The 13,845-nt window shown below is 44.9% G+C and overlaps 1 protein-coding gene across 10 annotated transcripts in view; it reads right to left on the bottom strand.

Annotated features, from left to right (window-relative positions):
- Positions 1-13,845, bottom strand: part of EPB41L3 (erythrocyte membrane protein band 4.1 like 3) — a 65,234-nt gene that overhangs the window by 35,837 nt on the left and 15,552 nt on the right. For all 10 annotated transcript variants that reach the window (XM_035895945.1, XM_035895962.1, XM_035895966.1 and 7 more), the window contains exons 3-4: positions 4,393-4,497; positions 1,942-1,984 (exon numbers count right to left, since the gene is read on the bottom strand). In XM_035895945.1, the coding sequence (XP_035751838.1) occupies positions 1,942-1,984; positions 4,393-4,497 (148 nt within the window). The remainder of the gene's footprint in view (positions 1-1,941; positions 1,985-4,392; positions 4,498-13,845) is intronic.

The raw sequence follows: 13,845 nt of genomic DNA, 5'->3' as shown, positions 1-13,845 counted from the left end.
AAATCTATTCCTCTGGCACACACAAAGTAAATCAAACCTACGACTTAGCCTATCATATAGCATGGATGGTTTAAGACACCAGAGTAAGAGGCCTTCACCCCTCACTTATAGGGGTCCAAATAAAACCTAACACTGTGCAAGTTAGTGGGTTATAACTAATGGGGTGCAAACCAGGGGCCGCACATACGGCGCCAGCCTCATTTCTCAACCACTGAGATGAAATCCCTGTGGTCTGCAGTGGAATCACGGATATCTGAGTGTTGTACAACGCACCCAGCATTTAGCAGGATTATATATATGTGTTACAGAAGGCGTCATTGGATAACAGCCCTACTTTTCCACTGTTGTCCTGTTCCAAACTTCGGGGTTGGGAATTGTACAGAGCAAGCAAATTATCGCTGTCATCTTCTGCAAATACAACTGTCCTCCATGTCAAGTCCAGGACAAGACTCTTCTGCCCTGGTTAATCTCTTGCTGTCACAACATTTCATTGTCTATCTCACAGCTCGGGCACATATTAAATGCATTTCAAATCAGTGGTGTGGAGCTGAGCTGCTTTACTTGCATTGTCCATCAATGTAACCTGACTCATCGAGGTCTACAGCATCTTCCTCTCCAGATCCATCCTCTCAAGAGATTCAAAAGAGGCAGATTTTCATTACTTTTTATTGCAGATCACTTACTTTTAGTGAAAATAATACTGGTGGAAAGGTGTGGCTGCTCATAGTAAGTGGGGAAGTTTTCCAGCCAGTGTAAATTAACCCTTTGAATCTCAGAGAGGGAAGTGATTCATTTGCTGTGCCTGACCCAACAAATGTGAACCACCAGACATATTTTCTTATGAAAGCACAAGGACTAGAAGAGATCACTTACAGAACATGCAAAAAAAAAAAAAAATGACTGAGGCTTTCTTGCCCAAAGAAGTCACACATGCAAACACTTCATCAATTTTAAAAAGTGAAGGGCGGGGGGAAAACCAGGCAGGTCAAATTTTGTGCCTGGCAGTCTTGACAAGGTTTTCCTTCGAGAGGTTTTTGAATTTCTAATGTAGCAGATGGCTAAATTTAACAACCGAGCTTTTTAAAATATTCATGTGAAGCAGAAAATTGACTAGTTCTCTGTGAATCGAATGGTCATTTTAGGAGCAAAGTTCAAGCTTTTGAAATGCAGGAAGGAAAGATATTTTAGATCGAGTACAATCTTTGCATCAGTGAAGTATTTAAGTATGGGGCATGAGCAGAGTTCCTGGATATGATATAAATACCGGTAACACAAAGAAATAATTTAGATACATGGTCTACTCCCTAAGGTTGTGTTGCTTAATGTCAAACTTCAGGTTTTTGCATCTCAGCAAATGTCAGGTTGTTTTCAGCAATGAAAATTCACGTGTTACGAGCCTCAGGAACCTCCTGCACTCGTTATGGGGCAAAACACCTAAAAGATCCAGGCAATTCCTTTGCCAGAGACCCAGGACAGAATGCAAAAGATGACTATAAAATAGGCTTTGCTGCCTCGGGGGGACCATGCTCTCATGGGGGAAGGCATGGAGAAGGGGACTGCAGCCCCATCCCGCCTGTCCCCTCACCCCATGGGCAGTGGGGCTGAGGCTCGGGGGCTGCCAAGCCCCTGGTGCTGGGGGCATCCCGGCGGGATGGATCCTTCGACCCAAGAGTGGTGAGTTACCCCTGTGGTTTAGGAAAAAGTGCAGAGGATGAGATGGGCTGGGCAGTGCTGTGCGCCTGGTGCCCGTGACATGGTGCTTTCCTGCCAGGGAGCCCCCTTTGCCCCTCGCATCCCTGCTTGGCGCCATGGGGGTCCAATGTCTTCGCAAACACAGAGAGCAGTTTGGAGGGAGATGCTTTTTTGTGGTTTTGGAGTCCCAATACACCAGAATGAAAGTTTTCCAGACCCCCTGAAATAAACAAACGATAACAAACTTACTTCGGATCTGCTTCTTGATTTCCTTGGCAGGGTCCAACCAATTCTGCAAAGAAAATATTTCCTTTTTTCAATTTGAATTAGAAAACACAATAAACATTATTTTTAAAACAGCGCTATGAGTCAAAGACAGAACACGTGAAGGTCTGCCACCCCTTTCTCCTTGGAGCAGCAGCAGGCAGGGATAACACTGACTTTCAAGATGTGGCCTAGGGTAGAAGCAGGATTTTTATTAACCTTCCCAGAGGTTGAGGGGCTGAATGGTTTGAAATAAAAAGTTAAAAAATAGAAATTAGTAAAATAAGTCCACAGAAACCTTTTTTTCCAGAGTATCTTCTTGGAAAATTAAATTTCTACAAGCTTGTCAAGAAGGTTTTTGTTTGGTTGGTTGTTTGGTTGGCTTTTTGCTCTAATCCTGGAAGGGCTGAAAAGCCTTGCTATAGGATAGGCAAGTGTGGTGCAGGGCACTGTCCCATTTGCAAGCCGGCATGGGTACGAGGGGCTCCCCAGGGGCAGAGGGAACAGTGGGGGAAACCAGAGGCAGAACTGCAGCAACGGGGCTGCCCCCATCCACACGGTGTAGAGCCTGGTGGCTAAGGCTAAGGCAAGACAAAACCCCTGCCGAGGAGGTGGGGAATTATCACAGCGATGCGTTACTACTCCATGGCAAGGAGCAGATGAAATTCCCCTGGAGGAGACGGGCAGCAGCCTGGGGTCTCTTAGTGTCACTGCTGAAGCCAGAGCTTACAATTAAGCGAGCAGCCTGCTCTGTACCTGCCTCTCAGGCACTGGGAAGGTAAAGGCCCCATGCTTCTGCCTTGTCCTCTAACAGAATTAAATTAATATTTAAAATGCGTCACACAGCCCAGAACAAAAAGTTTGCTTCCCCTAGGAAAGTTCCACTTTCTCCAAAGAAAGATAAATAAATGTATCAGAGAAAAAAAAATACTAAAGAAATATCAAACAAGCAGAACACAACAATCCCCCCCGCCCCCAACAAAAACAACTACTTTGCAGCTGTCCAAACCCTGTCTGCGGCGCAGAACATGAGCCTGAAGAGCTCCAGCTATTGCAAAGCATGAAAGCACACTATGCGCTAAGAAATTAAAGATGCATCAGGATTTCTATTTTCAAAGGTGACACGTGATGTGGGCACGTATATCGTCAGGCTGGAAGTTATCTGGCAGTAGATGGAGGTGAATTGTACCTTGATATTAAAAATACGCATGTTATTGATCAGTAACTGCGGTGGCAGGCAGTATTCTTTTAGCTGGTTAGCTCTGTGAAATAACTGGTGATCTATAAATGTTTAGGGCTTCTAAACCACCTGTTAATAATGAGTATGTTCTCCTCTTTCCAGTACAGGAAAGCACACCTATCTGGAAATGTATTTAAACATTTGCCTAACTTTCACCACAATTCAAAGCTAAGCATATGCTAAAGTGTTATCTTGCACTGGCACGAACCAAGTGTCTGCTTAAGTGATTTTTCTGAATCAGAAACAAAATCCTTATATTTAGAAGTCTGTGAAGAAAGAGGAAAGGAGGGGAAAAAGGGACTGATTTCTTTTGTATCATATATAGATACAAAAGAAACCTAGAAAATAGAACAGTTGTTCTCACATGACATATACAGCTGAAGAAGCAGTGATAGCTCCAGCTGCATGGGGGAAGACCCTTTAGGCCATGCAAAGCGCAAAACACCTTCACCTGGTGAGCTCTGCCAGGCTACGCCACATACTGCAAAAAAGTTTTGCTGCTAGTTTCTTTCAACATATTTCTCTTAAAATGCCAAATACACACAGCATATTTTAAATTATCCTTTGATAGTCTCCCTTTTATCATAACATGTCCAAACCAATACAGATAATGTCTCCTGCACATTAGATCATCTTTGACACTGTTAATACACAGCTTGCTTAATAGTGAAGCTGAGATGCAGGCAAGCAGAATGTGATTCACTATTGCTGCCAACTGCTCCTGAAGACTTATGTCTTTAGCCAAATCAACAATAACACTCAGATAAAGCACGTCAAGACTTAAACCCTTACTTTATCTCAGCAGTTAGCAGGAGCAGTCAATCAACTCCTGCCTATCTGGATCCCAACCACAGTATTATTAAGCTGTTTTTTAGTATTATATGTTTTGTAGGTTATCTGCAAATGTAAATCTGACTTCCATCTATGGCAGTAATGAAATCAGTCATACTAGAAAGAGAACCAGCTGTATGATTAACTTCTTTCACGTCATAAATAGCCAACACAGAGGGAAGCCAGGGGAACACAGGGGATGCTCCAGAGAGGTACCAGAGTTACAAAAATCAATAGTTCAAGCTCTGTCTATGGAACCTGGTGAGGAAGGTGACAACTTGTGAACTGTTCGCAACTGTCTGAGGGGTGGCTTGCGGAGCTCTGATGTCCACATGCCAAAGGCCAGCTACAATTTTGTGGATTACCTTTTGGTTTTCTGTGTCTCTGTATGTTAGCCCGAAGTAGTCTTTTTCCAAAAGGTTCAGATGCTCACACACTTTGTCAAATAGCACTTGACCTCTGGAACGTTTCTGTGGGAAATGAACAGGAGAAAAAAAAATCACATTTGCAAAATAAAGTAATATAAGCATTAAAATAGCACCTTTTCTGTTTATTTCTCAAATTGATAGCCCCCAAATTGTTTATTTAAACTCATCCATCTTTCAAACCTGCTGATCTGGAGCTTCATAAGAATCTGCCAAATGGGGCAGATCTGCTTTCCATAAAAGTTCGTGTCAACTTGCAGAGTTAAAAATAAGTCAATACATGTCACGTTTCAAGTTTCAATTAAAAGATCTCTTCTGTCTTTCAGAAATTGCAACTTCAAATGCATGCCGAGGCCACATCTCAGCAAACCGCAGTGTTCTTTGTGTGCCACAGAAGCAACAAACCATGGTCCAAAACATTCCCGGTCATGGACTATCAGAGTTGTGACGGAGGAGCCATCCACTGGAGGAAAAGCTGAATGTGGAGGTTATTCCTTGCTTCGGTATCAATGTGCAGTGATTCCAGGATCCTTTTTTTTTCTAATATATGGGGAAATATGACACATCATCTACTGGAATCACTGGCAGAGCCTAGTATCTCACTGGGAACGCAGCTGGGTGAGAAAGCAGCTTTCCAGTGTCCCACTAACCTTCCTGACTGCTAACGCGTTAGATGAGAAGATCTCTCACTGTCACAGCCAGAGCCCTTAGCAGAAGCTCCATAGTATCTCTTGTATTGGATGGTAAAAATTCAGGTCATCCTACTTCTCAGCGTCATATGTGATGTTGAGGAAAAAAAAAAAACCTCCAAAAAACCAAACACAGACAGAAATGTCCTCTTTATAAGCTACATGTGCCAACTTTGATATGCATTAATTACGATAAACAATTCAAAATTATTTGGGCCACTGTTTCATCACTGCATGCTTCCCTACATGCAACGCAGCTAAAGAAAAAAATCTCCCCATTTTGTATCACACACACGCACGTACATAAATATTTTAGCTGATGTCAGCGCCGCAGTTTCTTTATCTGTAGTGTACACATGACTTGAAGCAGACTGGAAATACGTTACTTGCTTCAAACGCAGAGCAGGAGGCTGACACAAAAGAGGAGGGAACGCCGCTTCCGAATTTACGTGCCTCTGCCGACAGAGCTGTGCCTGTGCTGCGCTGCCAGCCCGCAGCCTCGGCCGGGGGATGGATGTTTCACAGTCCAAGCCGACAGAGCTATGCCAACAAACCCGGGGAGCCCAAGGCTGGCCTCAAACTATTTTAGAAGTGGTAAGCAAGCCAAGAGTAAAGGAAAAAAAAGAATTGAGGGATGCTGCCTAACACCCTGTGATAACATTACGAGAGACGATGGATGGAATTGTGCAGTGTAACCTACTTTATGTTAAATTCGGTATTTCTACTGGGGCTCTGATGGTATATTAGGAAACAGGGAAATATCCTCTACCTTTTTATCGCTGGGGAAACTGAAGAGTGTGGCTGATAGAGTCTAGCAAGTGCTATCCAGATGTGTGAAAAAAACAGGCACAGCAGTGCCTTGCAACCATATTGCTGTAACTTCATTTACTGTGTCTTCCAGCATCATCTGAGCAAACAGCTCTAGGGCCTTGTTCTGCTTGTCACATGCTTTCCACCCTGCAGTCAGAAGCATAAGCATACCCCAGCTCCTTTAGAATGTCAAACAAATGTTTAGTTAATTCTACACACCCCAAACTTGGAAGTAGATAGAGTAAGAGGTTGGTGGTCTTATACTGGATGCTCCACAGAGATGATCAGGTGGATAAAGAAGATGGTACTACCGCTGTGCAGAGAGGAACACAGAGCCTCCAAGCCAAAATTCAAGCTATAAGCAGAAAGTGCCACACTTCGTGCTTTTCTACTTGATAACAAACCAAGTGGTTATACCGAACGGGGAGAAATAAGCAGGTTAGCTCTGTAGGATATCTGCTCTGAGACACTAAGCCTGCACCACTGCCCTGTTTACGTGTGTATTTGAATTGTGACACTTTGATGCCCTCTTAATTTTAAGAAGTCACACAAGGCCAACGCAGGAGCCGTTTTATGCAGCCGATCTGTGCAGCTACCCAGACGTCAGCTTTGCGAAAGAGCAGCTAGCAACTGCAGGGTATGATGGTTTAGTAGGGAGCTGCAGGAAACAGCTGTGTGGGGCTGTGCCGCAATAAAACCCAACCAACCAAAAAAATAAGCCAAACCCCAGCGCTCAGGGTGTCTTGTTTGGCTACACACTGCGGGCAAGTGAGAATAGGTAGGGGAAGCCTGGAATAATTTGCATGGCTCATTTTTTTGGCCGTGTCAAAATGTATCCTCCTCCTCCTCCTGTAGGAAGAGGCCCAAGCTGTACTCAGCCACTTTCCATAAAATTCCCGCTGCCTCAGGAGACGGGAAAACCCTGCTGGTGCTGCACAAGGATGTCAGAAATACCACATATAACTGACAGCCCTTCCTGGTCAGGGTCCTCTCTTCAGCGGACACCAGGTGTGAACTGGTGATGGCTGAGGAGAAACTGAGGGGAAGCCTGACCAGGACCACTTTCCTTCCCACTCTCCACAGAAACACCCATCAGTCTCCAGACAGACGAGCCTCACGTTGCAGCCTCGCTGCTGCCCCTGAGCGCCTCTTTCCAGGTCAGAGCTGGCCCATGGGAACAGGATTTAGAGGTCTCCTGTCATTTGGGGAGCGGGGGCTGCCTGGCAGTGGAGCCACCACTGATGCCCTCCAAATCCTCACGTACCTGCGTAGATGCAGCATGGTCGCTTCGTACCCGCACAGCGTTAGTACGCACACCCCCCTTCCAAACCAACGTTGCACAAAAACACAGTGAGGGGAGGCTACCCCATTAATCCATGGGAAATTAAAAGGCTGAATTAGGAATATAGAATTAAAGCAAGTGAATGGACCTCCCATGTTCTTGTTAATTGCTTTGATTTTACTGCATGCCCAAATAAGCATGCCAGACAAGGCATGGGTATCGTTGGTTTGGCAGGGCGAGAATGGGAGGAGAAGGAGAGAGAGGCCAAATTGATACAGCTCCTCAACCCATCCTAAACCTTTGCTTCCCACCATTTTGGGGTGACAAGTCTAAGGGGATGAAAGACTGACAGTCTGTTGATTACTGTGTTAATGCCAAAAATGCCAAGGAACTCTCAGCAGTCCAAAAAATGTGGACTAAAAAAAACACCCCCAAACCCATCAGATTTCATGCTATAAAATACTGGCCATGTAAATGAAGAGTCTTTTTGAAAGGTAAATATGGCAAAAGTCTCCTCCAGAAATATTCTTACCTATTCTTCAGGCATGAATGGGATGAAATGAAATGTGCAGATGTGGAAAAAGGGACACTTTGCTTAAGCTTTGGGAAACCCATACAGCAGAAAGAACACAAAACATTGAACAGTGTAAATGAGTACAAAAGTCCGGGAGCAAAAACTTTACACCTTTCACAGCCTCCTCCCTGCAGCTCTATAAAGGCCAGGGCTCTCGCTCAAAGCTGGAATGGGAATAAACAGCCTCCTGGTCAAGCTCCCAGTGAAAGGAGCCAGCAGCAGTGAACTTGGCAAGCCTGCACCCGCCAGCAATTCCCACACGCCAGGGAGAGGAGAAATTACCTCTCTCCTCACCAGCTTCTCTCCCTGTTTTGTAGCTGAGCCTCTCCTTCCTCGGGAGGCTGAAGGCCACAAAAGGCTCTCCTGTCCCCTAACTGGCTTCTCCAGAAACAGTCTACGCTCAAATCCTTCCACACTGGCTTCTTCAGCCCACATGCCTCCACCCCCAGCCCCTTACAAGACCACCAGACCAAGATAACACCTTGTACATCACTGAGAGTGAGGAGCTCAAAAATTAAGTACTTCCACTTTAGCTCTGCCTGGATAACGAGATTATTATGAAGTCAATTATTCTCACTGGTGAACATTTGGGTACAAGGTCTGCTATTTCTCAATACAGAAAAATAATGAGAAAGTTTTCCTTTATTATGATTAAGCCCATAAGCTGTAATATACTTATGATAAATGAACATTATGAAAGTGAAAAAACGCAAGCCTTTGTTATAGATACGTTGTCGCTTCAGTCACAAAATGAGTATTGCGCATTAATATAAGCACGGAATCACAGATCGGCTGAGGCTGGGCAGGCACCTCTGGAGATTGCCTAGTCCAACCCCTCTGCTCCCGCAGGGCCACCTTGGGAAGGTTGCTCAGGATCATGACCATTTGGGTTTTGAATATATTTAAGGATGGAGACTCCACAGCCTGCCTGGGCAACCTGTGCCAGCATTAGACCACCCTCACAGTAAAAATGTTTTCTTCTTCTATTTAAATGGAAATGCCTGTATTTCACTTTGCATCCATTGCCTCTTGTCCTGGCACTGGGTACTACTGAGAACAATCTGGCTCTAACATCTTTGCTCCTCTCATCAGATATTGATACACATTGGTAAGACCCCTGAGCTGTCTCTCCTCCAGGATGAGCGGTCCCAGCTCTCTCAGCTTTTCCTCCCAGGAGAGATGTTCCAATCCCTTTCACCATCTCTGTGGCCCTTTGTTGGACTCCCTCCAGTATGTCCATGTCTCTCTTGAACTGGGGAGCCCAGAACTGGACCCAGCACTCCAGGAGTGTCTCACCAGTGCTGAGTAGAGGGGAAGGATCACCTTCCTCGACCTGCTGGTCACACTGCCTAATGCGGCCCAGGATGGCACTGGCCTTCTTTGCTGCCAGGGCACATCCTTGACTCCTGTTCACCTTGTCATCCATTAGGACCCTCAGGTAATAACTGCTGTATTGCAGCAATCAAGCTACCAAAACCATATGTCACTGCACTGTCATAAGCAACAAGGAAAATTACATGGGAAATGAGCAACCAGCACTGTAATACAAAGATGTGACACCAACCTCCTTGTCATGCAGGTGCTAGTAAGACCCCAGGAGCCCTCTTTGCCATTTAGTGTGGTGTAAGGAAGAGATCAGGAAGATTTCAAATGTTATCTGCTGGACAATGCTCCCCAGACTGGAAGCTAGCAGGGCCAGGGGAATGTTTATCAAGATCCAGAACCGCCACCTCCAAGGAGTAAATTTGGTTTCTGTACAAGAGTGCAGGCCTGGCTGCCCCAAGCCAGGAGATACCATCTCTCAGAAACATCTCCTTCAAGCTAGCGTGGCTCATGGTTAGGCAATCCTGCTGTGCCCCTGAAACACGACCATTCGCAACTGCCTGCGGGGCATTTTGGCACCCACCCTGGTGACTCAGCCTGAGCCTCTCTTCTAATGTACCCTCACCCTGAGCAACATGCCTTTGCTTCATGGGTAACCTCCAACCTACCAGACCAGCCACCTTTCCTAGATTTACTCCAGCAGAGAGGCATCTGCGCTGAGGACCTGTCGTCACTCGGGCTTCTTCCAGACTGAATCCAACCCTCTGTCTGACAAATTTCTGCCTGGAGGGGCAATGCCATACCAGGGCCAGTATCTCGACAAGGCCAAGGAGCCTCTGATCTTTGGGGGTTTCAAGGCACTGGCCAGGCAATGCCACAAGCTGGCCTGACGCAGTGCCAGCCATCGCCCTGCTCAAATCAGGAGCTGGCCCAGCTGGCGTCCCCAGTCCCTTCCAACCAGCACAGCTGTGATACTGGGATCCCTGTGCAACCTCCACAGACCCTAAGGAGTTAATCATTGTATACCTGATTAAAGTGTAGAGTGTTAGCCTACTCTCATACTCTATTTTTACTCACGAGCAGATTACCTTGCTCTCACTGATAGGGAACTAGGATGAGGAGCTGAAAAGCAGAAAACAGCCCTCTTGGCTTCCTAGAATTGAAAGCAATTGCAACCTCCAAAGTGTCGCATTTTGGAGCAGCTCTATTTTTGCATCTGATGCTGCAGTCTCATGTGGATGCAAAATGCTGAGCAAGGGCTGGGGGAGGAAGCTGTCTGCAACACGCAGGTATGCCCCCGCTGTTTGAAAGCAAGTAGAAGAGATCACATTCAGACAGAGTTTTACAGACAAGGGAAAATCCAGAGACAGAAAGAGTCCCCACAGCCGAACAGCTATAAAGGCATTTATTTTCACCACCAATATCCATCATCTCCACTGCACGGTATCTGCAAGGTCAGGGCACCCCTGTGAACTGAAACTTTGCCTCACTCTCTGCTCAGCCAAGGAGCACAGCAAGACAGACAAGCATCACAGATGTGGACCTGGATTTTAAATGGAAAGCGTCCGCACGTATCTTTCTGCGCAAATACGTATGCAAACACGACATCGCCACTTCTTTCCTCGGAAAAGCTGTCAAGCTTCCAGCAAACAACGCCACACTAGCACCAGCCCGGCGTTAAACTCTGTACAATTACTGTAATAACGCTCGTTGGGCACAATCGCTGGAAGAAGGACAAACAGATTAGTATCATGAAATCCCGGTAGGAATAATTGGACTTTAACTGATGCTGAGGTTATCTGGTTCACATTCCTAATTAGCATTTGCACTTTCCAATGGATCTTAACAATGCACTGTATAAATGTGTGGGCTGGCTCTAGCCTTGCATGCAGTAATGTATTTTGGCATGTGGCTGTACTAACCTCTTCCTTTCCCCCCGTTCTTTCTGGTGGGGAAGTATTAGCTAATTTTTCATTTGCAATGCGCATGATGAAAAAGATTCCAATTGTGTCCAGATCACTGATTTTATTTCATTTTACTGTTTCAATTTAAGTTCCATTTTGCAAGCTTGGCCAATGCTTCAGTTTCTACCCTGCACGGGCCACATGTTGGTCTCCTCTACACAGACGCAAGGAAAACACACAGGAAAGTTAAAACATACATGGCAACAAATAGCTAGCATACACATGGGGAAGTTTCTCGCTCCCCATGTTGCAGCTTCTGCAATTATTCTTGCAACACAAACAAGTGTAAACGATTAGCTGGTTGTCAGGAATACTTTGTACTCACCGCAGTGAGCACTCTCTTCCCACAAATTCCTGCAGCTGAGTCTCCAAGTCGCTGAAATTCCAGCCTCCTGACAACACACTTTCTTGTTCTTGCCTCATGAATTACCCAGCTTACACAAAGATATGCCCAATCCCCCCAAAAAACTTTACTTGCACAGATATTCATTACTTGCAAGTTTAAGCATAAGCAAGCTTCCAAGAGCACTTTTGTACCAAGAGCCCCATTTCTGGGGGATGGATGTGACCATCATGAATGTCATAATTTAATATGCATAGGCAAACATGCATAATTTAATGCACGTAATATGTTCATACATAGACATACAAATTTATGAGTAAGAAAGCAATTAATATCCTGGGCTGCATCAAAAGAAGTGTGGCCAGCAGGTTGAGGGAGGTGATTCTGCTGCCCTACTCTGCTCTTGTGAGACCCCACCTGCAGTGCTGCATCCAGCTCTGGAGCCCTCAGCACAGGAAAGACACGGACCTGTTGGAGCAGGTCCAGAGGAGCCACAACAATGATCTGAGGACTGGAGCACCTCTCTTAGGAGGAAAGGCTGAGAGAGTTGGGGTTGTTCATCCTGGAGAAGAGAAGGCTCTGGGAGACTTTATAGTGGCCTTCCAGTGCTTAAAGGGGGCCTACAGTAAAGATGGGGAGAGTCTCTTTCTCAGGGAACGTAGTGATAGAACGAGGGGTTGTGGTTTTAAACTGAAAGAGGGTAGGTTTAGATCAGATATTAGTAAAAAGTTCTTTCAAGTGATGGTGGTGAGGCACTGTGACAGGTTGCCCAGAGAAGTGAATGGCCCTGCCCTTGGAAGTGCTCAAGGCCAGGTTGGATGAGCCTTTGAGCAACCTGGTCTAGTGGAAGGGGTCCCTGCCCATGGCAGGGATGATCGTTAACATCCCTTCCAACCCAAAGCATTCCATGATTCTATGATTCTATAATTCAGTGTGGTTCCAAATGCAGAGGAGCTGGTGACCGCATGACAGCATTTCTCCATCTACGGAGAGTCAATCAGAGCTCCTAAACCTCACACAGTCATTCTGGCAAAGAGTGCATTTTAATCTGCAAATGAAATAAAAATTTACATACTGTGACATTTCCCATAGCTTTTCTGAAAGAGTTCAAGCTGGTCAAGATACAAAGGGCTAAACTGAACAATTCTAGAAGCTAATCATTGCACTTCAGGCCAGAAAATTTCCCAATAGAGAGGATGTGGTTTTTTGAACGAATCTTGATTAGAAGATGAAAAAAATAGCAGAAGATTTATTTTTTCCCAAGGAAGATAAATGGAAGAAGCCATTCCAAAGAAGTTTAACTTCATTTCACTTCTACACATTTGTATTTTGCATTTTCAGAGGATTTGCTTTTGTGTTCTTTACGCTTCTCCACGGTTTCTCTCCAGAGGGAAAAGAAGATGAAGGAGAAAGGTGACAGAGGAGAAAAGAAACCCTGAATTTCTTCAAATCTATCATTTCTCACCTGAAGTCCCCAGCAGGAACCTAGGTGGGGAGCATCCCAGAAGAAGAATAGGATGGAGAATCAATTGGCAGAAAATTGGCACATTTTCCTCTGGTTTACTGAAGTACATCTTGCAGACGACACATATAGCTTGCAGGATGAGAGCTTTTAAAAGCATAACATGACTTAACCACTGGAATTTAGGCCCCTACATCCCCTGCTGTGCTTGCTGAAAATGGCACTGACAGGTCCAGAAAAATCAACATTTAGTTTATCTGAAAGTTCCATGCGTTGAGAGTGATGTTCTAGGCGTTATACAAAACATTTTAAAGGAAGTCACTTCTGCTACTGAACAAAAACTTTGCTGAAGTTATGGGTACGACTTTGTACACCAGAGACAGGGTAAGATACACAAAGTGACAAAGCAAACAAGAAATACCCTACTCCCCCCTCCCACACAGACAAACAGAGAAAACCTTAAAAATGAAATAAATGAACTCAAACAGTCTTTTTACTCCAACTATTTTATGTTTCTTAGGAAAAAATCTTGGGTTTGGCATATGCAGAGTATTATAAATGAGCATTTATGAAGACACATGTATCCCTTGGATGGACATAATACCCTCAACCAGTTTGCAAGCAGTCTGCCAGCACGTGTAGGAGATACTGAACAAGAGCTTTCTGCCAGCCTTTCAGGTGGCAAAGAAAATAAAGGCAATGAAATAAAAGTTTTGAAGCAAAACAAATTTTTTGGTTGTCTAAAGGAAATACCATTTAATCTCTTACATACTTAATTATAGCTACTAATGAACCTTCACTGGTAAACTGCATTTGGAAAAGTCCCAGGTCGCAGTTCCAAATACAATTTACTGAATAAACAATTTAGCCAGATGTGGGAAGAACTAAGAACTAGGCAATTTCAGGAAGATACAGTTGAATAAAAGCTGTGTTAAAAAGGTGCGCT

The sequence above is a fragment of the Egretta garzetta genome, unplaced genomic scaffold (assembly GCF_000687185.1).
Source record: "Egretta garzetta isolate BGI_Z169 unplaced genomic scaffold, ASM68718v1 scaffold160, whole genome shotgun sequence".
Lineage (NCBI taxonomy): Eukaryota > Metazoa > Chordata > Aves > Pelecaniformes > Ardeidae > Egretta > Egretta garzetta.
This window is presented reverse-complemented; position numbering and strand designations above follow the sequence as displayed.